The sequence below is a fragment of the Rattus norvegicus genome, chromosome 1, assembly GCF_036323735.1.
Source record: "Rattus norvegicus strain BN/NHsdMcwi chromosome 1, GRCr8, whole genome shotgun sequence".
In the NCBI taxonomy this organism is placed as follows: Eukaryota; Metazoa; Chordata; class Mammalia; order Rodentia; family Muridae; genus Rattus; species Rattus norvegicus.
The window spans coordinates 17,647,211-17,672,597 of record NC_086019.1 but is presented as its reverse complement, the minus strand read 5'-3'; the positions used below and the strand labels follow the sequence as shown (position 1 = coordinate 17,672,597).

The 25,387-nt window shown below is 39.8% G+C and overlaps 1 protein-coding gene across 11 annotated transcripts in view; it reads right to left on the bottom strand.

The window, feature by feature from the left end:
• Window positions 1-25,387, bottom strand: part of Ahi1 (Abelson helper integration site 1) — a 130,917-nt gene that overhangs the window by 39,178 nt on the left and 66,352 nt on the right. For all 11 annotated transcript variants that reach the window (XM_063263018.1, XM_063263023.1, XM_063263007.1 and 8 more), the window contains one exon: window positions 6,087-6,142. In XM_063263018.1, coding sequence (XP_063119088.1) covers window positions 6,087-6,142 — 56 coding nt within the window. The remainder of the gene's footprint in view (window positions 1-6,086; window positions 6,143-25,387) is intronic.

Below are 25,387 nucleotides of genomic sequence, written 5' to 3'. Positions count from 1 at the left end.
CAGAGACTGCCCCACCTGGGGATACATCCCATATACAGACACCAAACCCAGACATTATTTTGGATGCCAAGAAGTACATGCTGACAGGAGCCTGATATAGCTGTCTCCTGAGAGGCTCTGCCAGAGCCTTACAAATACAGAAGCAGATGCTCGCAGCCAACCATTGAACTGAGCATGGGGTCCCCAATGGAGAAGTTAGAGAAATGACTCAAGGAGCTGAAGGGTGTTTGCAACCCATAGAAAGAACAACATTATCAACCAACCAGATCCTCAGAGCTCTCAGGGACTAAACCACCAACCAAAGACTACACATGGAGGGACCTATGGCTCCAGCCCTGCCTGTGTAGCAGAGGATGGTCTTGTTGGGCATCGATGGGAGGAGAGGCCCTTGGTTCCTGGAAGGCTAGATGCCCCAGTTTAGGGGAATGCCAGAGGGGGAAGGCAGGAGTGGGTGGGTAGGTGGATGGGGGAGCACCCTTATAGAAGCAGGGGGAGGGAGGGTGGGATAGGGGGTTTCAGGAGGGGAAATTGGGAAAGGGAATAACATTTGAAATGCAAATATACAAAATATCCAATAAAAAAGAATGTTTTCATCACCTAACATATCTACTATTGTTTAATTTCTGTTGTAGAATATTTTGATACTTCTTTAAAAAGATCAAATTTAATTTTGCTTTTCACAAAAGATAAATTTTAACTAACTACTAAATAATGTTTTAAAATATATGCAGTTAAAACTTTGTTAAACACAAAATAAAATTGCAAATACCATTCAATAATAACCTCAAACAAAAGACTGAAAACCCTAAGTTGCCCAAAACCAAAGCAGTTGCCACTGACTGTTTCATACCTTCCTAATGCTTTGAACAGGGAATTCAGAGAGCAGCACTGTAAAACATGCCAATTCCAGAGACTGGAAAGAGCCGACTTTCAAGCTACTATTAGGTGCAAAACAATTAAATGAAAGAGATGAAATTCAGTAAGGGTAAATGACAAGTCTGTAGTCTTATGTCTCCCTGCCATGGTCCCTTCAGACTGTACCACCTCAGCTGTGAACTGAAGTTTCTCTACACTCATACCCTTCCTATCCCAGCTGTCTGCTTTTAGTTCAAAGCTGCTTTAAGTGCAATCCTCTCAAAAGAGCATTCACTCAATCATTTATTCTCAATTCAATGTTTTAGTATGATTTGTTAACCTAATACCCAGACCTTTAGACTCACTTCCAACGCACCCTTTCCTCATCTCCCACCTCATCTACTCTCCTTCCGTCAGACTGTGTGCACTTCCTCCTGTAATCTCTGCTTGCTCTGATGCCTTGGTCTAGAACGTCCTATCACTTATTAAATTCTGTCCCTCTTGTAAGATCCAGTTTAGCACTTACTCTAACTCAGTCCTGGGGATTCTTAACAGCATTCAGGTCTGTCTGTACTCTGCTTGTGTGCACACTGCCGTGGTGCTATGGGGTTCCTTCCGTGATTGCTCTGAGCCTGGCTGGTCATCTTATACTGACTTAGCGTATATAGGTCACCTTTCTTATGCGTGTAAGAAATAGTCAAAGGCATGTTCCTAGTTTATGAAGACATGTATCACATGCTTGTTTGGTTTCGGTTGGTATTTGAATAGTGCTTGCCATGCTGTTTTCCCATGTACACCATGTATCTGCTGATACTTTACCAATTAGGCTCATGCCACTGTTACTTTACAGTGCTCCAAAGACATGAAAATTTGAGAATACGTTTGATAGACTAAAAACACTTAGTAAAACACGAAGAGGAGGGAAACCTTTGAAAACCATAACTATCAGCAAAGTGACAATGGGAAAATTCACACGGGCTTTATAATTCACAGTGAGGACACTTAATGAGAATGGTCATTATGAGCAGCCATCCATGGATTTAAAAGACATCCTATTTTGCATGTGTACTTGATTTTCAGTGGAAATGTTAGCAGAGCTGCTTTGAATTGCTACTTCATTGATAAATGAAAACAGGATCTTTTACAGCAAGTTATAAAAGCTTATAGTTTCCATGTTCCCTCTCCACCCTGCAATTACCTACAGGAAGAGATCAGCCACAGGTCCTAGTTTATGAGTTTTGCGGGGCATGTTCACCTCAGTTTTCATACTATGAATTCCTGGAAAATGATATTCTTTGGAGAAGATAACATGTGCCCTTTGAATCAAGACATTTCACTTAAATCCTATTTTACCTAGAAATAACACATTGCATGTGAAGCAGTTGTATTTTACACATGTACACATATAAGGATTAGTCACAAAGTGCAGTGAAATAATATGTAGGAATTTTGTCTACATAAAGGGCTAAAGAATGATAACAATATAGCAACAATGACTCAAAATGTTGCAGAATAAGAGAGATCATAAAATCCAATCAGACCCAATAAAATGGACTTTGTGTGAGTTAACCAGTAGACTGAAGGACAAATTTAGTGTTGAGGCCAAGCAACACCCTGACATGTCAAATATTTCAAGAGTAACAAAGTAAGTCTAAAACATTATAGTTTATTACTAGTAAGTTATGACAAAAATTAATCAGTTAAGCTAATAAAAATCCAATGCTAAAGAATGAATGTAAGAACAATAGCGGAGCTAACATTTAAATGTCAAGTCAAGCTAGGATAATTTAAATCCTCCTGATGAAAGGGCTACTTTGGCAAATAGTAAGTATTTTGCAATGGGTGGAAGCCTAAGGAGTCAGACTGCTCTGTCTGAACACATTGTGGCAGATGTGTGAATATAAACTTCTTAGAAAATATAAGTTGCAATTTTTATCAACTTCCACAAATCCGTATGTTAGAAGAAAATGTGTTTTCAGTAATAGGATGGCTGAACAAATTACAAACAATGCATTTTAGTAATTGTTACAGATCTGAAAAACAGAATTTGCAAAAATTCAAGTCATTAATCAGAATAGGTCAACGAATATTATTTGCATTTTGCATTATCATTTTATTGAGATTAAAATAAAACTCCAATCACTAGGAGCCATGTACATATTTGGCACAGCTTACTATGTGTTAATGCCACAAAATATAAAACCCTATGCTAGCATATGCTAACATATTAAAAAGCAAGTATGTTTTAACTGTGTTCCCAAGGAACATTTACTTCTACTGGGCGGTGTTTCTTTTTGATTTGCAAATAAGCCCTTCGTTTAAGGTAAATAAAGGACTCATGCCTTTGCTGACTTAACTCTTAACTTTTACACCTGCCTCTTTCAGAGTACAAAGACCTCTGAAAGACCTGAGGCTGACCATCAACCTGCCACAGCTCTCAGCAGGTGGGAGGCTAGTCTCTAAAGGGCATAATCTAATTATTTTCATATAATCTACTGATGTAACCAATTGTGCCTCGCTGCCTTTCAGGACAGTGTTCACGGGACTAGTGCTCATCAGAACAGTCAACAGGAAGAAAGTTACAGTCAGTGTCAGTCATCACATCAGACCTAGGATACCAGGTACAAATCTATGCTGGACAAGCAGGCCTAACAGGTTAGTTATACAAGATTATTGGGCTAACTGCTGGGAGGCAGAAGTGACCACTTTCTATCACATCTTTAAAAGCGAAAAGGTTATACTCCCAAACAAAAATGTGAGTATGCAAGTCAAGTGAGGGACAGTTTACATATGCATACTTAAGTAATTCATCTCCATTCTGTTTATTCGTTTCTTGCAAAAAGAACTTGGAAGCATCCTCTTAGGTGTGAACAAAATTAAGAATTAATTAAGATGCACTCCGGGCTGGGAGTGCATCTCAGTGGAGCACTCGCCTGCCTGTGAGGCCACAGAGTCAGACCCGAGCTCTAAAGCCAACCACCAGGTCAGCACCCAAAGTAAAAAGGGAGGTCTGAGCCACTTTGATGGAAGCCATCAATCTATTCAGGCATAGCCTTCAATTTCTCCTAAAGGTAGTACAAAAATGGGGTGCTATGTATGCCAGAGACAATCAACCCCTGCCCCACAAAAAGGGAGTTCACATAACTAATGAAAATGGAAAAGTGAGTAAGTGAACTGGAAGGGGCTGGGTGACAGAGGGAAGGACAGAGGTGCTTTGATTTTCGGCTGCTGTATTTCTTATGTGACTTAACAACTGAAGCAAATAAGCAGCATCTCCCCACAGCACACAGTAACTGAGAAACACATCCTGTTGGGTCAGACGCCTGAGAACTCCCGCTCCTCACCCGCCTCACTGGGTAAACGGCAGAGTGGCATCCAGTCCTCTGCAAGGCACTGCCTGGGCACAAGGAGTGACAGGGAGGAGAGAGAGTGACAGGTAGGTATAATGGCATTGAGGCTTCCAGACAAGGCCAGGAAGTCACTTGGGGCCCAGCACCAGTCACTCCTGGCAATCTCTTTTTATTTTGATTTAGGCACAAAAGAGTAGCCTAATGCATGGGCTTGCTTCAGGTCAGAAGAATGTAAGATTTGGATTTACAAATATTTCATCTTGATAATTTTAAAGGGCTGATTACTTCATTTCCACAAACATGTTTGTCCCTTAAACTTAAGAACTCAAGGACAAAAGCTATGCAGAACTATATTTCTGTGAAAATCAGAGCTAATCTGACCCAAGGACCCCAGGGTATCAGGTAACAAACAGAACTGTGACCCTGTGGGGAAGTGACAACACCATCAGCAGGTGGAAGGGCTGCCACAGTAGGCAGAACATCCTTTAATTTGTAGTAAAGGAGCACTAGGAGCTGGTCCTATTTCGGAAAACCTACAAGAAAGCTGCAGGTTTGGGAAATTTACATTCAGACCAGACATGTGAGGGGAAAAATGGTATGAATACTTAAGAGCTACCATTTCATGACCAGCCAGGATAGAAGACTCCCAAGGCAACAGCATCAAAACATCAGAGTGTTCTGGGGGCATGGTCTGATTACCGTAACCATGAATACCATGACTGCTCCTGATTTCATGTGGATTAGGCTCTGACAGAGATAAGAACACGGTGCCATAGGAATGCTCTTAAGGTTAAAATAACAGTATGTAAACAATCTAAGGGCTGAGTACTTTATTCAAATACATTAAAACAACAACTTTCCTAAATTAAGCTTCTAATTTTACTAGTGAACAAAATGTATACAACATTGTGGCTACAGTCTTGGCATAAATTCTAAAGGAAGCTGGAGCAGTCTTACAGTTGAACACTTTTTATGGTTATATTGGTGACTAACATCTTATACATACCATACCTTACTTAACTCATTAACTCATACATTAAACTAATCCAATAAAAAAAACCTGGAGTCAATTTTTTAGGAGATAACTATTAAGAAAATAACAAAATACAATCCAATATTGTCTATTTCATTTAAAATGGTTTCTCACAATAGAAAATGGTGAGTTATGTGAAGAGTTTGGGACTTATATAAGGGATGAGAAGATAACATTGAAGGGAAAACAGATGTATAGATTACATAACCTTATGAAAATCTCAAGTGGAAACTAGTTACTTAGTATATTTCATATAAGCACATTGAGAGACTAAAAGGAAATACCATTTTATGTATGTTACTGTAATAAATATTATAATCAAATGCTTTTCGTTGTCTAGTACTAGCAGAAAAGGGATAAAAGGTAAAAATTCACTTCCATAATAATACAGCAAAATAACCTTTAAGAGAAATGATGCATTAAGGACATCTTTTACTATTATAAAATATCCATTCTAAATAACACTATTCCAGAAAATAACTCATTTTAAGTGCAAATATTATATCATATACTTACATTATTAAAAGTATAAATTATTTTAGGTTAAAAATAAATAAGGGCTATAAGAAATTACATCTTATTTTCCTATGTTTTAGCAAAAATTTTAATTGTTTCAATGTTTAATTGGAAGACAGGAAGTTGATTTTCTTGTAAGGCTATAACTTTGGAAAAGAGAAGTTAAAAGAGTTCAACAAGGCATTTTATGTCATTAACTAGTACTATGCTGCAGTTTCTTACTAGTTTTTAACAACAGAGAGAGAGAGAGAGAGAGAGAGAGAGAGAGACAGACACACACACACACACACACACACACACACACACACACACACACACACACACTGCCTTACCATTGGTGGCGGATCCACTGGACGCATAAAAGGTCTTCTTTCTATGCTGATAAATGCTGTAGAAGGGAAAGAACCATATTTGGTTATTATGCCCATTTTATTTTGAAAACATTATGTCAACATGACATGCCTCACAGAGTTCATAAGAAAGAAGTGCTCTTCAGATGGCTGGGTCAGGAACAGCTGGTGAGCTCAGCTAAGATTCCCAGGTTAAGGTTCACTCGGCCAGTTTTCCCACTCAGGGGGCATGTAGAGACGGCTCAGGAGTACCCGGAGCCTCCTCTCAGCACCAAAGTCCTAATTCTGCCTGAAAAGGGTTATTTCTGAGGTCATTGGGTTTACAATGCAGCACCACTGAGGTTGTGAAAGAACCATGCTCCCTTATTCTCTCAAAGGAAAAAAATGAATCCATTTGAACTTCTCTCCAGTGTATCCTACGGGATACCTTCTATATTCAGTCACCAGCCAATGGCAGAAAGTGAGCTCTGACTCTCCTCTTTGGAATGAGGGCCAATCTTGAGATACTTTCTCTAATCACACGTGCACTTATCCTTTGATCCTTGTGTTCTTTACTGCACGTCTTTGTGCTAAGTTGCCTGTAAAGAACACACCATCTGCATCTGCTCTGTAAGACCCTAGTTCAAAGCTCGGCTCAGAGTGAACACAGGTGCTGGTCTCGTTTGCTCTCTAATGTCTGTACATGACCAACTAACATGTGGGCTGTACATTACTAACTAACAGTCAACTAGAATGGTTTGGTTCAAATAATGCTAGTGGCTGTCAGACAGACCTTGGGGATGAGAACCATAAAGTCTACTAGCAATTAGCAAAATTCCCGGCTTGAGCATAAGGTTGTGTACATAAATACCATGTAAGTACTTATTAAACTCCTTAAAGTAAATGGATGAAATGAGATTAAGGAAAAACTATAGCTTCATATCACTTTCAAATAATCTTGATGATGAAGCGTCCATCATACATTTACGAGTAAAGCTTTGCTTCTTTTTAGAGCTTGCTATGGTGATATGCGGCACCAATCCCAGCCCGGAGGAAACTGAGTATGACTGCATTAGTCCTCTACAAGTAGAATTAAACACTGGTGCAGCCCCAACCACTCAGAAAATCCCAGGTATACACAAGCCTCGAGCACTGTGAAAGCAGCCCCTCCCCTACTCTCAGTGCCCACTGTCTGCATAGAAGCACTCTATGGCCTTCATCCAACCAAGGCTAATACTTATTGAGTGGCTATTTGGGAATCAGATACAAGATAAACTAAATAATAAAACAGCAATGGTCTGTACTGAAAAAAATGTACAGCAAACGAAGCAGGTCTCTTCCTTACATGCAAAGTCTGTAACTCTGAGGAAAAGGCATTCATTCACAGATTAACCTTACTTCTGAGTAAAAAAAAAAAGACAAATGAAAAGTCATAAAATATTTAAACAATTTCGGTTCTTGTGAACTTGTAGCTGCAATGAATGGGAAGAGTTTGGCAAGGCCCATTTGCTTTCCAATGACAGTGATCTTGTTTGGTCAGAAATACAATGTAATTTAAAATGATAAAAACAAAACTTTCCCTCATTTACCTCATTAGAGTTTGCAAAAGAATTACAGTGAGAGAAAAAAATAAACCTTCTGGATTTCAGCTTTCAATTCCAAGAGTAGAAAATGTTAAAAACTACATTTTCTTGTGAGTGCACATGAGTGTGCATGCATATGGGTGTGCCTGTGTGTAAGGCCAGATGTTGACATCTGGTATTTTCTTCCATTGCTTGCTATCTTATATCGAGTAGGGTCTTTCACTTAAAGCCAGAGTTTACAGACTATCAACAACTAAGCTAGCTTGCTCTATGATCTCATCTCCACTGCTTGGGTTCAGAGGTCACTGTCAGGATCATGTCATGCCCATGTGGCATAAGCTTGGGTACTGAACATCTGAACTAGAGTCCTTGGAGATTACATGGCAAGTTCTCTAACCAGTGAGCCCCCACTTCTCAGACCCCAAAAGAGAAATTTTAGAAAGGGATTACAGAAATTAGCTTAGCTTTACATTTCAATTGCATATAGAAATAACAGTTTGAAAAGACAGTAGTGCATGTTTGTGGAGAGGCAGAAGATAAAAAGATACAAAGAAACTGTCACCATCCTTTTCTAAGTAGATTTTACGTTAGAAGTCTACATTTCAATTTGACTTTACATTTATCAGCATTCAACAACTGAAAACCCCACGACCTTACCTGTCAATTTGGCTAAGCCATGGTATCTAGATACTTAGTCAAACACTACTATTCCAGATGTTTCTTTGAAGGAATTTTATTGGATAGTAGTAACATTTAAGTTAGAAGAACCAGAGCAAGGTAAATTACTCCCACTGTGTAAGTGAGCCTCAAGTAATTATTTGAAGGCCTAAAAACATCATTGACCTTTCCTTAGAGAAAGAAATTCCGCCAGCAGATTTCCACCAAACAACATAGGAGGCACAGTAGATTGAAAATAAATGAATTATGGTTTGGTTACCTGCTGTGATGGTTTGAATAAAAAAGGCCCCTACAGGTTCATAGGGAGTGGTATTATTAGAAGGTGTGGCCTTGTTGGAGTGGGTGTGGCCTTGTTGGAGTGGGTGTGGCCTTGTTGGAGGAGGTGTGGTCTTGTTGGAGTGGGTGTGGTCTTGTTGGAGGAAGTGTGTCACTGCTTTGAGGTTTCAGAAGCTCAAGTCAGGCCCAGTGTTACTCTTTCTCTATGCAGCCTGCTGATCCAGATGTAGGACTCTCAGCTACCACTCCAGCACTATGTCTGTCTGCCTGCTGCCATGCTTCCCATCATGATGATAATGGACTGAACCTCTGAACTGTAAGTCCAGGCCCAATGAACTGTTGTCCTTTGTAAGAGTTGCCTTGGTCATGGTGTCTCCTCACAGCAGTAGAAACCCTAACTAAGACACTTGCCTATTAAAAATGAAATAAAACCCACTATGTTCCAGTAGAATAGCTTTAGAAGATAGGGAGTGTTTATTAAAGGTTGTATGTATAAAGCTGCAAGTGCTTCTGTAATGTACAACACACATGAAGAAGCACATGTATGCAGAACGTCAAGCCAGAGCCTCACATGTGAGGTGAGTCCTGACCCCTGAAACCCACCACCAGCCTTGTCAGGGACAGACTGGTGCTTTGCTATGTTTATTTCTTCTGTTTTCTCTTTCTTTCTTCCCCATCAAGATTTCTAATTCTTTCATGATCCATATGAATTTTGGATCAGTTTGTCTAACACCGGGGAGAGAAATGTCCATTTTAACTGAAGTCTTTTAAATGCACATATTATCGTGGGCAGAATTGAAGGTAGAGTGTTACACTGGTCACAGAACATTTCTTCAAGGTAACTGCCTCTCAGAAGCATCAACTGCTCTCTCTGTCTTGTTTTACATTTCTTACATTGTCACGTCTCCTCTGACATTGCTCATGGAAACAGCATATCACCATAGCTCTATTGCCATCTAAACTGAACATGTAAGAGAGAGTAGCTTTATATCCTGAATTTTATATCATGCTCTGAACTACTATGTCAGTATGTTAGTTTTAGCTTAAAAAATTATATTATCTAAAAACCAGTTTTACTTTCTGAAAAATTAACCAAACAGAAATAAAACAAAACTCATAAGGGATATTTAGGTCTCTTCACCTAAATGCAGAACATCACGGACTTGAGGTGACATATAGACCAACAGGAATGTTTAAAATATTTTTAAAAAGAGCCAAGTGTTTATTAGTATATGAGAATGAAGAGATTGTGTTAATTTGTGGTGTCAGATAACTAGCTGGACATTTTGAAAAAAATGATCTATACTTCATAATCTATACCAATATAATTAATATATTCTATATTATACAATCTGTACTGATATATTATATTCTTCATAATCTATACCAATATAATATATTCTATATAATACAATCTATACCAATATAATATATTCTATATGTCACAAACTGTATGAATTTAATATATTCTATTCTTCATAATCTATACAAATATAGTATATTCTAATGCATCAGATAATTATTAAAAATGAAGGCATCTGATTTAGACGAACACAGGTAACTGTGCTGTGGGCACTCCCAGGTATAAGGAAATTTCTTCTTTTTTGTCCTTTGCATTAGGCCTAGCTATATATTTTTTTAAAAATATTTTATGGGGAAACCTCTTCTAAACAAGGCTTTTTTATTTCAAAGTGAATGAGCTGAGTCCTAGAATGTAGTTTCTGAATTTCATTATCCATTTGTAGCATTAGAACTGTTTTTTAAAAAATAAAAGCTCTGTGGGGCAGGAGAGAACGAACCTTGGGCATCACAAGCAAGGACACACTCAGAGGCCAAGTGGTCCATGCTACAGACTAAAGGACAGGCGCAACTCTCTCCAATCATGTCTGACAGTCCCGAGTCTTATTTGGAGCAGCTGAATGAAAGGTTGAAGTATCTTTATTGTAGATGACCTCGTTCTATATGTAAACGATCCTAAAGATGGTACCAGAAAATGTCTACAACTGATAGACCGTTTCAGCAATATATGAGAAGGCAAAATCAGCACACAAAAGTCAGTAGTCTTTATATATACAAAGGGCAAACAGCAGGAAAGAGATCAAGGGAACAACACATTCAGCACAGCCTGAACAACAACCGGCAGCAGCAAAACATGGACAAAGTCTAACCAGAGAAGTAAAAGATTTGCACAGTGGACACTTCAAGACAACAGGAGAAACTGAAGAAGACCTCAGAAGACGGACGGTTCGTCCATGCTCACGGAGTGACAGGATGATAGGGTTTCTGTTGTGAAAATGGCCATCCTTCAGGAAGTCATCTACAGATGCTGTGTAATCATCACTACTATCCCAATGTAATTCTCCATGTAAACTGAAAAAAAAAAAATCATTCATAGACAACTACAAAAGGCCCAAAGCCCTGGCTCTGAGAGAAGAGAAAGTAGGAACTATGCTTGAGCTCAGTGGCACAAGGGTTTTCTGAACAGGTAGGTCCCTGTCAGCTCAGGAATCACAACCAACAACTAATGAGCAGGACCTCATGGGATCAAAATTTCTATGTGGCCAAGGATAACATTTCTCCATTAGAGAGGCACTTACAGAACTTGTAAAAATCTTTACCAACAACACAGAGGGTTAGTATTTAAAATATAAAATGAACTAAAGAAAGGAAGAAAGGAAGAAAGAAAGAAAGAAAGAAAGAAAGAAAGAAAGAAAACCCAATAAAAATGTAGCACAGAACTAAGTTTTCAAAATATGAAATACAAACTACTGAGAAACTCTTAAAAGTGTTTAATGTCCTTAGGCATCAGGGAATTGCAAGTTAAAACTTCTTTGAGACTTCATCTCACCAATGTCAGAATGAGGCAAAAGAGGAAAAGGAGGAGGAGGAGGGGGAGGAAGAGGAGGAGTAGGAGAGAGAGGGGGAGGGGGAGAGGAAGAAGAGGGGGAGAGGAAGAAGAGGGGAAGACAGGGATGGGGAGGAGGGGGAGGGGAAGAAGAGGAGGAAGAGGAGGAGGAAGAAGAGAGGAAAAATGTGTGGGAAGAGAACACTCATTTGCTGCTGGTGAGAGAGTGAACTGATTATTCAGGATGGAAATCGTGCGGAGGGTTCTTATAAGTCTACCATATAATCCAGTTAATCTTCCCTGGGGATATACCCACAGTATCCCATCTCCTGTGAGAGACATCTGCTCATCCACGTCTACTGCTGTTTTTCTCACAACAGTCAGGAAATTGAAACAGACTAAACATATGGTATATTTACACAATGGAATACCATTCAGCTATTAAGAAAAACAAAATTGAACATTTCAAGTAAGTGGATGAAGCTTGAAACAATTGAGCTGAGAGCTGTGCCCCAGAAAGACAAACGTCACATTTTCTCTTATCTGTGGATGGTAGCTTGGAAACTTAGATATGTTTGTGTAATTTGGAATATCCATAGAGGTCAGAAAACCACTAAGGGGCCTTGAGGGAAGGCTTTTCAAGGAAAAGGAGAGAGAATACACTGTTATAAAGGGCTAAAGGAAGGTAATGGAACAGGAGGAGGTATACTGGAATTTGGAAATGTGGTGTAAGATACAGGAGAAAGGGTGGGAAAGGGCTTTAACACCAAAGACTTTCCAAACAATACATATGTAAACCTGTTACTGTACAAGCTTATAGGAGCATGCACATGCGTGCGTGTACACACACACACACACACACACACACAGAGAGAGAGAGACAGAGAGAGAGAGAGACAGAGACAGAGAGACAGAGAGACAGAGAGAGAGTTATTTCAGCATGACCCTACCAGCTATCCCAGTATAGCCCACAGGAAGCCCAGTGCTGGAACTAGTCACTTCCTTTGGAGCTGCTGCCTAGCAAAGTCCCCTAAACCTCTAACTTTACAGATGGTTGCCACTACTCCTGGTTACCCTCCAGAATCTATGGCAAGCCACAATTGCTGAAGACACCACATAGTTGTGTCATATAACATGATGAAATAAAGCTGGTACTGACCTGGAAGCTCCCTTCTTAGCAACAAGTTTTCATAGTTCTGTAAGATGATAAGGAGCTGCCAGAAGAGATCTGTGACCATCAGTCATGTCAAGCTGTGAAGACCGGGCTACACTGACTCTCCTGGCAGACACACACACTGCTGCAACAGTGGCACAAACGTTCTGGGGGCAACTGACTGCTCTCTGGTAGGATGCAAGGTTCTCGTCACAAGAATATACCCATACCTGGCACCATTATCAGACTAAGAACCTAGACAGACCATAGGCTCTGGAGAAAATCTACTACCGTCACAGTGCTCAATGGACATAGTATTACAGCAATTCTAATGACTTATCATTCTACTCAGAACCAAGCGTCTCTGAACCATCATCAGAGCAACTTATATTTGCAGTTGGTAGCTGTGGTGACAAATGAGAATGGCTCCCACAGACTCACATGCTTGGAAACTTGGTTTCCAGTTGATGGAACTTTTTGTGAAGTATTAGGAGGTGTGGCCTTGTTGGAGGAGGCGTGACACGGGAGGCGGGCTTTGAGGTTCCAAATGTCCATGTCATTCCCAGTGTCTCTCTGTGGGCCTCCGTGTTTGAGGCTTTCCACAGAGATCTCTGGTCTGGCTAGGTGCATGGGTTCAGGTGAAGGGGAGGGAACTCAGGCAGAGAGAGGGAACATCTTTCTGCTGCCTCTGCTGCTAGTGCTGCTCTGCCTCCTGCTGCTGTGCTGGTATGACAGGCGGACTGAGCTAGCAGGGAACTGACTAGCTAGTGGGGTGCAGGAGAGCTTCTGGCTGTGACTTTGGGAGAGTAAATCTCTTCCCCAAGCAGCCAAGCAGCAGTGTTACAGCTCTTATGACAGAAGCTCTCAGATGATAGAGTAATTCTTACACACCTTTAATCCTTCTGAATAGGATTCTTAACTACAGTTTCAGGATGATAGCAGGTACTTCCTATTGGCTTGGCCTGAGAGCTTGGGAACACCTCATCTACATATTTGGGGGTGTCTGCAAATGATCTGTCTTGAGCCTAAGTGTCCTGTGGTCATGTCCTCACCTGTGGAGGAGGGGCTTGGGGTGTTGCCCTACGTGACTGATCTGTCTCAAACCTCTCCACAGGGGGCTGTGGGGGCTGTAGCTACTTGAGAGGGGCCTGATCTGCTGGGAGACTGGGAATGTTCCTGCTGTCCCTTAGGGTTCCCTGGGGATTCGACCAGTCTTGACCAGGAATCAGGGTACTTTTCACAGCCTGCCACCCCACATCTCTGTCTTTCTGCCTTGTGCTTCAAGATGTGTGCTCTCAACTACTGTTCCAGTACCATACCTGCCTGCCATGTTCCCCTCCCTTCATGGACTCTAACTGTGCTCAGTCCTAAAGTGGGAGGGAATGGTTACTTTGGAAAAGTGGCATTTTATATTCTCACTAGGAAAATTGAGGAAAGCTACAAATGGATTCTGACACTCCTGAGGAACTCTGTTGGGAAGAAAACATTCACAAGACCTATAGAATGCAGTAACTAAAGCAGGAGCACTTTATTTTCATAATGGAGAGATCTGATGTCCACCTCCTTCATCAAAGACTGAACTCACCAGCAGCAGTAGTGGGATACCCTGACAACACATGACACCTGATAAGATGTGCAGAACTGATTATCACTCATAGTATTGCCACAAGTTTTGCCTGAATGAAACCACAATGGAATAGATACATTTAAAACACTGACATTTTATAGTACAGTTAGTCCACAAGTTTTTCTTTCTAGGTTAACTGAAACTTACACTAGTAGAATTGTTACTAATAATATAACCATCAATGAAAATACAAATCTTGACTGAATGTTGGAGATACAAAGATTGTTTAATGTGTTTTTGGCATAATTAGTGATATTTAAATGTGAGCATTTATTAGATAGTTTTTCTATTACCTTTATGACTTTTCATGTATGATGATGATAATTATGACAAACATGTCAAATATGTATGAATGAGTAGTTGTTATAAAATATATTCATATTTACATATTGATTGACTTGCTAAAAAGTAATTTTTGGGGCCAGAGATATGGTTCAGTGGATATGATCCCTGACTGCTCTTCCAGATAATTTCCAGAACCCACGAGGACATGCAACTGTCTGTAACTAGAATTCCACAGAATTTGATGCCCTCTTCTGGTCTCCAGGGGTAATGCACACACATGGTGCACAGACATATACACACACAGGTAAAACATTTATCCGCAAAACATACAAAATAAAATGACAAGTTATTCATGTTGAGAAGTAGTAATTTTTACCCCATCAGAGAAATAAATTACCTATAATCCTCCCACTGTTTTTTCCCCTTTTAATTAGTAAAAACTGTATTTGAGGGATGGAGAGTTGGCTTGGTAACTCCGGGCTGTTCCAGAGGACCTGGGTTTGATTCTTAGCACCCACATCATGGCTCATAATCGTTTGAAACTCCAGCTCCAAGGCATGCCGCATATATATGGAGCAGACATGCACACTAGACAAAACATTATACATACAAAATAAAAATAAAGTAGCCACCATTTGAGGGATAAATTATTCATATTCAAATACATTACATCACAACCTGATTTTGAAGACACTGTTACATTAGAAGACTGAGAGGAGTTTATGAGATTTGTGACTCAGGTGTGTGTTTCCTCCCAGTCTATGCCACTCTTAACTGATCTGTTCTATTTCTTCTCAAATACTAAAACTAAATTCATACGGGGCTATATACTTAATCCCTACATACATAATCCCAGCACTTAGAAGGTGGAGGGAGAAGGATTGCTGAGTCTGAGGACAGCCTATTATAATACATCGAGGCTGTCACACACACACACACACACACACACACACACACACACACACACACACACGCCTTGGATCTTGTTTGGAGATGACATTTTCTACATAACGCTGTCTTTCTTATGTGAAACTCTAAAGCCGGCAAGTGTCGGCTTCTTTATGGTAGTTCCGTGACTATTTAACTATGGACTGTTGGGCACTGAGAGCTTATGGGTAAAGGCACTTGCTGCACAAACCTGGGGACCTGAATTCAATCCCTAGAACCCACGTAGAATTTTCCTCTGACCTCCATACATACACCCCCACCCCCACCCATGCACACTATCTTTCCCATCAGAAGACCAAGACATACAGAACGTTTATCTATGTAGGATTAGCTACAATGCTCATGAAAGCATTATTTGCTTTTTAGATTTAGTTATTAACTGGATCTAGTGCCAGAGACAAAAGCACTACTAGGTTCTTACTTAATATATAATCTTGTATTTCAGATCCTGAATGTATTGGGATAAACTCTCTCTATAATTAAAACAAAAGAACTAAAAACAGAAGCAAAGTTTAAGCAAGAAGAGAGTTAATGAAAAAATTCACTTATTGGATTGGTAAGATACTGACAATGTTGGGAGGTGGGAATGCAATTACACTATCTACAGATAATATGATTTAATTTCTAAAAAAATTATAAATTAAATTTTAAGCATAATCATGATTTAGAAATTTCCTATATCTCAAATTAAAGAAAGGTCAGTTTTTTGTTTTTTGGTTTTTTTTGAGAAGTCGGTTTCTAAAAACATCTTCTATTCCTTTTCCCTGTAAAGGAGCATAAGAGCTGTCTGAGAATCAGCCCTGTGCTTCACTCAGAGAGGCTTCCTCCGACAGGAGACAGGGACCAACACTGAGACCCATGGCTGGGCAGTGTGCAGTGAGAGGCCTTGGAACCCTCAGCTCTAAATGGGACAGCTCCCTCAGGGATACAGACAAGGAGGCAGCACAAGTCAGAGCCAGAGGGCAATGCCAAGGGAACAGGATCTTCCAGACAGGCCTGACAGACACATGGACTCGCAGAGACTGTGGCAGTAGGCACAGGCCTGCCACAGGTTCAAGCCTGTTGATGGGGCCTCAGTGCTGAGAAGAACAGTAGATACAACCCTCGTCTCTAACACAGAAGCTATCTCCAACTGATAAGTCCTTGCTCAGGACAAATTACACATCTCCAATAGAGTCTCAGTGCGTATACAGACCAGACTTAAGGGAAGCCCCATGCCTAGCAGTAGATGGACAACACAGAATGAACTCAGCGGGGTTTTAGAGACTCTTTATCGCAGAATGCTTTTATTTGTTTATAAACTTATTTGTCTTTGGCTTACTCATTATGGTTCTGATTTGGTGTTTTTATGGGTTTTATGTGTATGCTGCAGAGTGTGTCTTGTATCCCACCCCATTAGTCTGTTTACTTTGTTTTATTTTACTTCTTTTTTTTTTAAATTGGTCTGTTTTCTAAAGAAAAAGAGAAAGAAGACATGGAGTTGGATGAGAAAGGAGGTGGAGGAGAAAAAATAGATCAAAATATAGATAAAATATAGATATAGATTAAAATATTCTGTATGAAAAATTATTTTTAGTAAAAAAGTTAAGGTATAATTCTTATAACTGCCTTTGCCATTTTCTTTTAAGCAATTTACTTTCAATTCTTTAAATACTTACTTCAAAAATACACATTAAAGACTAAGAAGAAATCAAAGTTTCATGTTAATACCAAAAGTAGGAGGGAGAATAAGGTATCCCTCAGAAAGAAAAAACCTGATCACTTCCTATTTTTCTCAAATTCAATAGCCATAAATAGGAGAACTCAGTCTCCTGAAAAAGATGGGCAGGTATACAAAATAAGCACATATCCAAGCCCACCTATTTCACATCTACATTTCAACACAAATTCCAAGTACTTACTCTCAGAATGTACAGTACTGTCAGCAGCTCGATTTTTAAAAGGAGAACAGTAAATAGAGGCATCACAGGATTTGTGATACATTAGCTTTCTGATATATTTTTACTTTTATTATAAATATACATATGTATACATAAATATAATGTGTTTATTTATGAATATATTTTCTTTTTCTCAGTATTCTTATGTTTTTTCTTTTATTTTTATTTACATTTCAAATGTTATTCCCTTCCCCGGTTTCCTGGAAAGCCCCCTATCCCATTCCCCTCCCCATCTATCCCTTCTTCCTGCCCCCCGACATTCCCCTACACTGGGGATCCAACCTTGGCAGGACCAAGGGCTTCTCCTTCCACTGGTGCCCATCAAGGCCATCCTCTGCTGCATATGCAGTTAGAACCCTGGGTCAGTCCATGTTTAGACTTTGGGTAGTGGTTTAGTCCCTGGGAGCGCTGGTTGGTTAGCATTGTTGTTCTTATAGGGTCTCAAGCCCCTTCAGCTCTTTCAATCCTTTCTCTAATTCTTTCAATGGGGGTCCAGTTCTCAGTTTAATGGTTTGCTTCTAGCATTCGCCTCTGTATTTGACATGCTCTGGCTGTGCCTCTCAGGAGACAGCTATATCCGGCTCCTGTCAGCATGCACTTCTTAGTTTCATCAATCTTATCTAGTTTTGGTGGAGATAGATGCACACACACACACACACACACACACACACACACACACACACACACACATATATATATATATGCTGTATACCCATGTGGGGCAGGCTCTGAATGGCAGTTCCTTCAGTCTCTGCTCCAAACTTTGCCTCCATATCTCCTGCTATGAATATTTTTGTTCCCCCTTTTAAGAAGGAGTGAAGCATCCACAGTTTGGTCATCCTCCTTAAGCTTCATGTGGTTGGTTGATTGTATCTTGGGCAATTCGAGCTTTTGGGCTAATATCCACTTAGCAGTGAATGCACATCATGTGTATTTTTATGTGATTGGGTTACCTCACTCAGGATGCTGTTTTCTAGTTCTATCCATTTGCCTATGAATTTCATGAAGTCATTGTTTTTGATAGCTGAGTAGTACTCCATTGTGTAGATGTACCACATTTTCTGTATCCATTCCTCTATTGAAGGGTGTCTGGGTTCTTTCCAGCTTCTGGCTATTATAAATAAGGCTGCTATGTACATAGTGGAGCATGTGTCTTTGTTGTATGTTGGAGCATCTTTTAGGTACATGCCCAGGAGAAGTACGGTTGGGTCCTCAAGTACTGGAATGTCCAATTTTCTGAGGAACCTCCAGACTAATTTCCAAAGTGGTTGTACTAATTTGTAATACCACCAACAATGGAGGAGTGTTCGTCTTTCTCCACATCCTCGCCAGCATCTGTTGTCACCTGAATTTTTGATCTTAACCATTCTGACTGGTGTGAGGTGGAATCTCGGGGTTGTTTTGATTTGCATTTCCCTGATAACTAAGGATATTGAACATTTCCTTAGGTACTTCTCAGCCATTCGATATTCCTCAGTTGAAAATTCTTTGTTTAGCTCTGTACCCCATTTTAATAGGGTTATTTGGTTCTCTGAAGTCTAACTTCTTGAGTTCTTTGTATATTTTGGATATTAGCCCTCTTTCAGATGTAAAATTGATAAAGATATTTTTTCCCAATCTGTTGGTTGCCGTTTTGTCCTAATGACAATGTTCTTTGCCTTATAGAAGCTTTGTAGTTTTATGAGGTCCCATTTGTCAATTCTTGATCTTAAAGCATAAGCCATTGGTGTTCTGTTCAGGAAAGTTTTCCCAGTGCCTATGTGATCGAGTCTTTTCCCCCACTTTTTCTTCTATAAGTTTGAGTGTGTCTGGTTTGATGTGGAGGTCCTTGATCTACTTGGGCTTAAGCTTTGTACAGGGCAATAAAAATAATTCGATTTGCATTCTTCTACATGCTGACCTCCAGTTGAACCAGCATCATTTTTTGAAAATGCTATCTTTTTTCCATTGGATGGTTTTAGCTCCTTTGTTAAAGATCAAGTGACCATAAATGTGTGGGTTCATTTTTGGGTCTTCAATTCTTTTCCACTGATCTATCTGCCTGTCTCTGTGCCAATACCATACAGTTTTTTTTTTTTTTTTTTTTTTTATCACTAATGCTCTGTAATACAGCTTGAGATCAGGGATGGTCATTTCCCCAGAAGTTCTTTTATTGTTGAGGATAGCTTTCCCTATCCTGTGTTTTTTGTTATTCCAAATGAATTTGCAAATTGCTCTTTCTAACTCTATAAAGAATTGAGTTGGAATTTTGATGGGGACTGCATTGAATCTGTAGATTGCTTTTGGCAAAATGTCCATTTTTACTATATTAATTCTGTCAATCCATGAACATACGAGGTCTTTCCATCTTCTGAGATCTTCTTCAATTTCTTTCTTCAGAGGCGTGAAGTTCTTATCATACTTGCTTGGTTAGAGTCACACCGAAGTACTTTATATTATTTGGGACTATTGTGAAGGGTATCATTTCTCTAATTTCTTGCTCAGTCTGTTAATTCTTTGAGTAGAGGAAGGCTATTGATTTGCTTGAGTTACTTTTATACCCAGCCACTTTGCTGAAGTTGTTTATCAGGCTTAGTAGTTCTCTGGTGGAAGTTTTGGGGTCACTTAAATATAGTATTATATCATCCGCAAATAGTGAAATTTTGACTTCTTTTTTTCCAATTGACCTCCTTTTGTTGTCTGATTTCTCTGGCTAGGACTTCGAGTGCTATATTGAGTAAGTCCTTGAACAGACAGTAGTGCTGTGTATTGTACTCACTGTCCAGATTTCTAACAGCATCATGAAACAACTAGGAGCATTAGTAACCAGATCTATTCTCTTCCTGTCCCCCCAATGTCCCCCAATGTTACATGCTTGCTCCTGTTAAGTTCCCCACTGTCAGGTGACTATGACTTCTGTGTCTATCGGAATCTCTGATAGGTTGGGCAAGCCTAGGGGCTGACTGTCATGGTCACTTTGCCATGGGGTGGTTGAGCCTCTGCACAGAACAGCCCCTCCAATAAGCACAGCCTAGTTAATTTGCATGGACTCATTTTTAGGTACAAGTAAAGTATTTACTTTTGAAAACCAACGAACAGTTTTCACTAGGTATTTCTGCCAATACAATGTTTCTGAATTTACTTTCAAAAAAGATAAGAACTGTTGAAAAGTCATTCTTAAGTTTACTTCTTATGAAAGTATTTTTCAGAGAGAAAAGTACACTGCAATGAGCAGAGCCTCCTCGTTGGGCGTTTATAACACGGAGCCTGACAGGACTTTAGAATGCTGACAGTCACCTCGTACACTCAGTGTCAGTTTCTGTATGTGTCATCACCTTGGCTGAGAGATGGGCAGGCAAGGTGCTGACTAAGAACAACAGAAGAGCCATTCTTTACATTTCATTCAGTTTTCATTCAATGAAAAAGCTTCCTGAAAATGCACAGTTAAGATTCTGGAAAATACAAGCCAACTCTTTCTTCATCTTGAGGTGTCTATCCTTACCAGAAGGTCTGGCTCCTAAACCCCATTTCCATTTTTAGTTGACTACTTTCAATAAGTGATGGATATTCATTTTCAGAAAACATTACCAGTAACTTGTATGATATCACAGACGCTCACTACTCACCCCCAACTGACTAAACCACAAAATGCAAAGGCCCTTATTCTCTCTAAGGGAAGCCCTGGGACTTTCAGTACAGATACTCTCTTCAGCCTGAGGAGAATAAATGAGAAAATGTGGCAGCTCTTTTCCTACCAAAGCTTGTAGTAGATACAACTTAAGATGCTTAAAACCAAGCTATATCCTGATGTGGATCTAATTAAGAATTACCCTGAGTCATAGGAATTTATAAAGGAAACAAGAATTATTATTTATGCCATACAGATTATGTATACTTCATTGTCTCCTTGTTAAGGAAGGAGATTCATTAGTTACAGAAGTACCCACTCTAAGTCAGCTAGTAAATAAAATACTTTAAAGAATTCCCTTTTGTAGAATCAGAATGACTTCCACAAACACTGGTATGAAAAAAGGGAAAATGCTAGCTGCCCATGGCTGGGAGGGTGAGGTAGGTGTTCATGCACTGGCTCTAACTGAAGATGTATCATGGTAGCAGTGAGCAGACGAGTGGCGTAAAGGTGAGGGTGGACTCATTTTCTTTAACACACACACACACACACACACACACACACACACACACACACACACACTCACACACAGTAAGTTTATTATTAGAAAAGAAAGTAAAGAAAAATTTGCCCTAATTCTGAGTACTTTGAAATAAATTCTAATATAACTTTATATGCCTTATTATGTGAAAATATGCGAAGATGCCAACCAGTTTAAAACTATAAAGACTGCAAAATGCAATCGACGGCTGAGAGTAAAGCACATTAAGACAGTGAATATCTTGGTCTCATGTGGACATGACTCAGTCATTTTTCCAGAGCCTCCTCTCCCAGCTCCCTTTTACCCCTGTCTTAAATGAACTAACAGCCATATCTTCCTCCCCTGAAAGCACAGTGCTAACTTACAGAGTTTTGGTCAGTACGCCTAAAAAGCTCTCTTTTGAAATAATGCCCACGTGCCATTTGAGTAAGAAGTTTAGTAGAAGAGATTCCTGAAGTGTAATCATTGAACACAGTGTTTTGTTTCCCTTTCTAAAATCTAGTGGAAAATTAGAGAACTTTAAAACATGGTTCACTCATTAGAGTAATTCTGAATAGAGTTATGCAAAGTACTTTTGTAACGTCTACTGTATTGGAAGCCACAGATATTTTGGTATTTAAGTATTTTTTACTTGTATGAACACTAATATGAAGAAGGTCACTCAAGACCATAGCATGTGTAACAGACCATATGCCTAAATTCGCTTCGCTAACCACTACTAGACTCTTATGCTCTGGCCTAAATGAGAGCAGGTAGAGATAAACACAATGTATCCATGGAAGTCACTGGCCAGAGCCCAGGCTAATCTCAAACTTCCTATATAGCCTATCTTCAACTCCCGATCTTCTGCCTCAGCTTCCTGAGTGTCTTTTAAAAACAGTGTCAAAGTCATGTTGATAAAAGATCCTAAACTCTTAACTAAGGAAGTTTGTTATGAAGAGCATTACTCACATCCAATTAAAAACCAGCAATTCTTTACCAAATGATTTCCTTGGGATCAGATATAGACTTAAGTAAAAGCAGACAGAATAGAACTGAGCTCTATGGTCCCTTCAGGCCATGCACAGTTTTAAAATTAAGGTTTGAGTTCCTAAGTCACCCGAGTGGTATTTCAGGTATTCAACAGTCACATGTAGCTCAGGGGCTTCAGTAGCATACGACGTACAGCTGGAGCTCAGGAAAGATGCCTGGGATAAGCATAAGACAGCAGACACTCACTGCTACCTGCGTTTTATTTAAAGTCATGTGGTTACCAAAGGTGTGAGCATAAGCAGGGAACGAAAGAGTGGAACTGTGGAGGAACAGTCTATTAAGACATGCCAGGAACCAGGAAGCAGCTAGCATAAGGAAGAGAGGACTGGCTCACAAGATAAGAGAGAAGCCCGAGGGAGGTGGTGTCTCGGAAACCATGCATTAGGAAGTACTAGATGCATCCGACACTGGTGACCGGTCAAACAAGAGGGGGAAGAACTGCCCACTGGTGTTAGCAGCACCAGGCCACTGGTGAGCCTGAGAAGAATATATTAGAAATGTTAACCTTTCATATGATGGAAATGACTGGAAACATCTGGGACAGACATTCCTTGGGAGTGTCTGAGGTAGTCTGTATGGATGCCATCCTTGCCATGATAAAAGCTATGAACACATAACCAACACATCTGGTGGAAGTCAAACTGAAAGAAACCTGGGACAAATAAAGATTCAAAGGTTAAAAAAAATTAAAGCTGAATAGGCTGCAAGCCCTAAATAACAGGGGGTTTTCCCAGCACTCAGGGAGCCAGGAGAAGCAGAGGCAGTCTGCAAAGAAACACTGGAGGAATGGCCCACAGCCCTGGTCCCAGCTGTTCTCATTTGGGCAAGTGTCCGACACAAGTTTCCCGTTTATCCTAAACATAAACTGTACACTGTCTGTCCTAGCACAAATGTAAAGTTTTAACAAGAGTGCATGGGCAAAAGACTCAGTGAGATTAGTGTCAATCACACGAGACAAGAGTTGTCATACAACAGTCCTCCATCGTTAGGAATTTACAACAAATAAAGGAAAGCCATTGGCATGAAAAAGACACAGAAGTGAAACTAAAGACAGGAAACCTCTGAGCAGAAACTTTGAAGGCTTAGGAAGATGTAATGGAGTCCATGACACAGGACTACGAGAAGTGATCAGAGAGACAGGGAGTCCATCAGCTGTGAGAGGAAGAACACAGAACGAGAGCCCTCTGAGGAGGGCTAACTACAGACAGGCTGGGAGATGTCAAAGGTGAATCAAAAGTCTTCCCAGGAAGATCGGCAGTGCCGGTCTCAGTAACGAGTCACACCAGAAGTCACAGAAGCTCTGAGGGAGGGTCACGCTCATGGAAATCAGTATCCTGCCATACGACTGAGACTGCACACCATCTGTCAGAGTAGATGTTCTGTTTATTTCAGTCACATATGTAAAAGCCCTGTTCAACCTGTTCTAGTCTTCCAATTTTACATTTGAATTTCAAGATGTCACAGGCAGATAATTCCACAAATCTTCGGAATATGAATAGGACAAGTCAAGAAATAGTTAACATACCAACTAGAAAGCTTTAGAAAGGGTAGGTATCAGAGTGTCATTAAAGTCTGAATTCACTACTCCTACTATTTTAGAAACCTCAACTGGAGATCAGCATGGTTTCTGTGTGCGCCAGTGTTCTCAGCAAGAGCGCTGTGGACAGTTCAGGCAGGTTAGCTATTTAGAGTGTCAGGGGTGTTTCATATGTCCTAAGCATCTGTCCCTGATGCTGATAGCATCCCCAACCTTCTCCATACATCTGTAAACGTCCTTGGGCAAGACAATTCACCTCCTGCTGAGAATCACTAGCATTTAGTTTTCTAGTCTTTTCTGTATGTGTGTTTTATGTATGTTAGGTCATAAACAGAATTCTAAGACATATGCGATAAAAATAAACGTAGTAATTGTGTATGCCTTTAAGAAGCTGAATTCATACTTTAGTTATATACAGTTACGGAGTTTTCATACTCATCAGTCAATTAGACCTTATTTAAAGTTTTCCTACAGCTTAAACTTTTCAGTTATATGCTTTTACTTCTCATTGGCTGTGTAGCACTGGGCAAAAACTGCAGTATACTTTGAAGGTTCCCAAAGAGAAGAAATACTGCCTTACAAAGAAGGGGCTGAGGAATAAGAGGTTAGAGTCAACTTCCTATTTTGAACAGATGGGGAAGGTTCAAGGCTGCAATGTTGAAACCATTGTACCTTATAATATTGACTAAAATGACTTTTCTTAGGACATAAGTGGCTGGGAAGCAACGGGCAGACAGCACTCATTTGAATCTGCTGACTTAGATAAGAAGGTTTGCATTCACACTACACCCCAGAAACACTGAATTTAATGATTCATGGGGATTACCATGCATAGGTTGGCAAAAATGTCATTAAAACTAAGAAATGACATATATTTTAAGTTATCAGCAGAATTAAAGCGATTGATAAATTCTATTACCATTATTAAAGTCAATCACTATTATAAATGGAGGCTAAACTAGTAGATTAACACCAATCACTAGACACGTAAATGCTCTTCTGGGAAGTGAAACGGTAACTCACACTCTGAACGTACGGCTCAAACTCAAGTTTAAGAGATTCCAAATACAAAGGAAAATCTAACAAATGAAGTCTCAGTATTTGGGAAAGGGAATACAAATAATGACCCATGGGAGACAAATCCAATCAACTAAAATCTGAGTAGTGATCAGAAAAATTTAAATATGAAATCTGTCATTTTCTCAGTGTTGATTACTGATCAGAATCAGGAAAAGAAAGATGTGAACTTTGG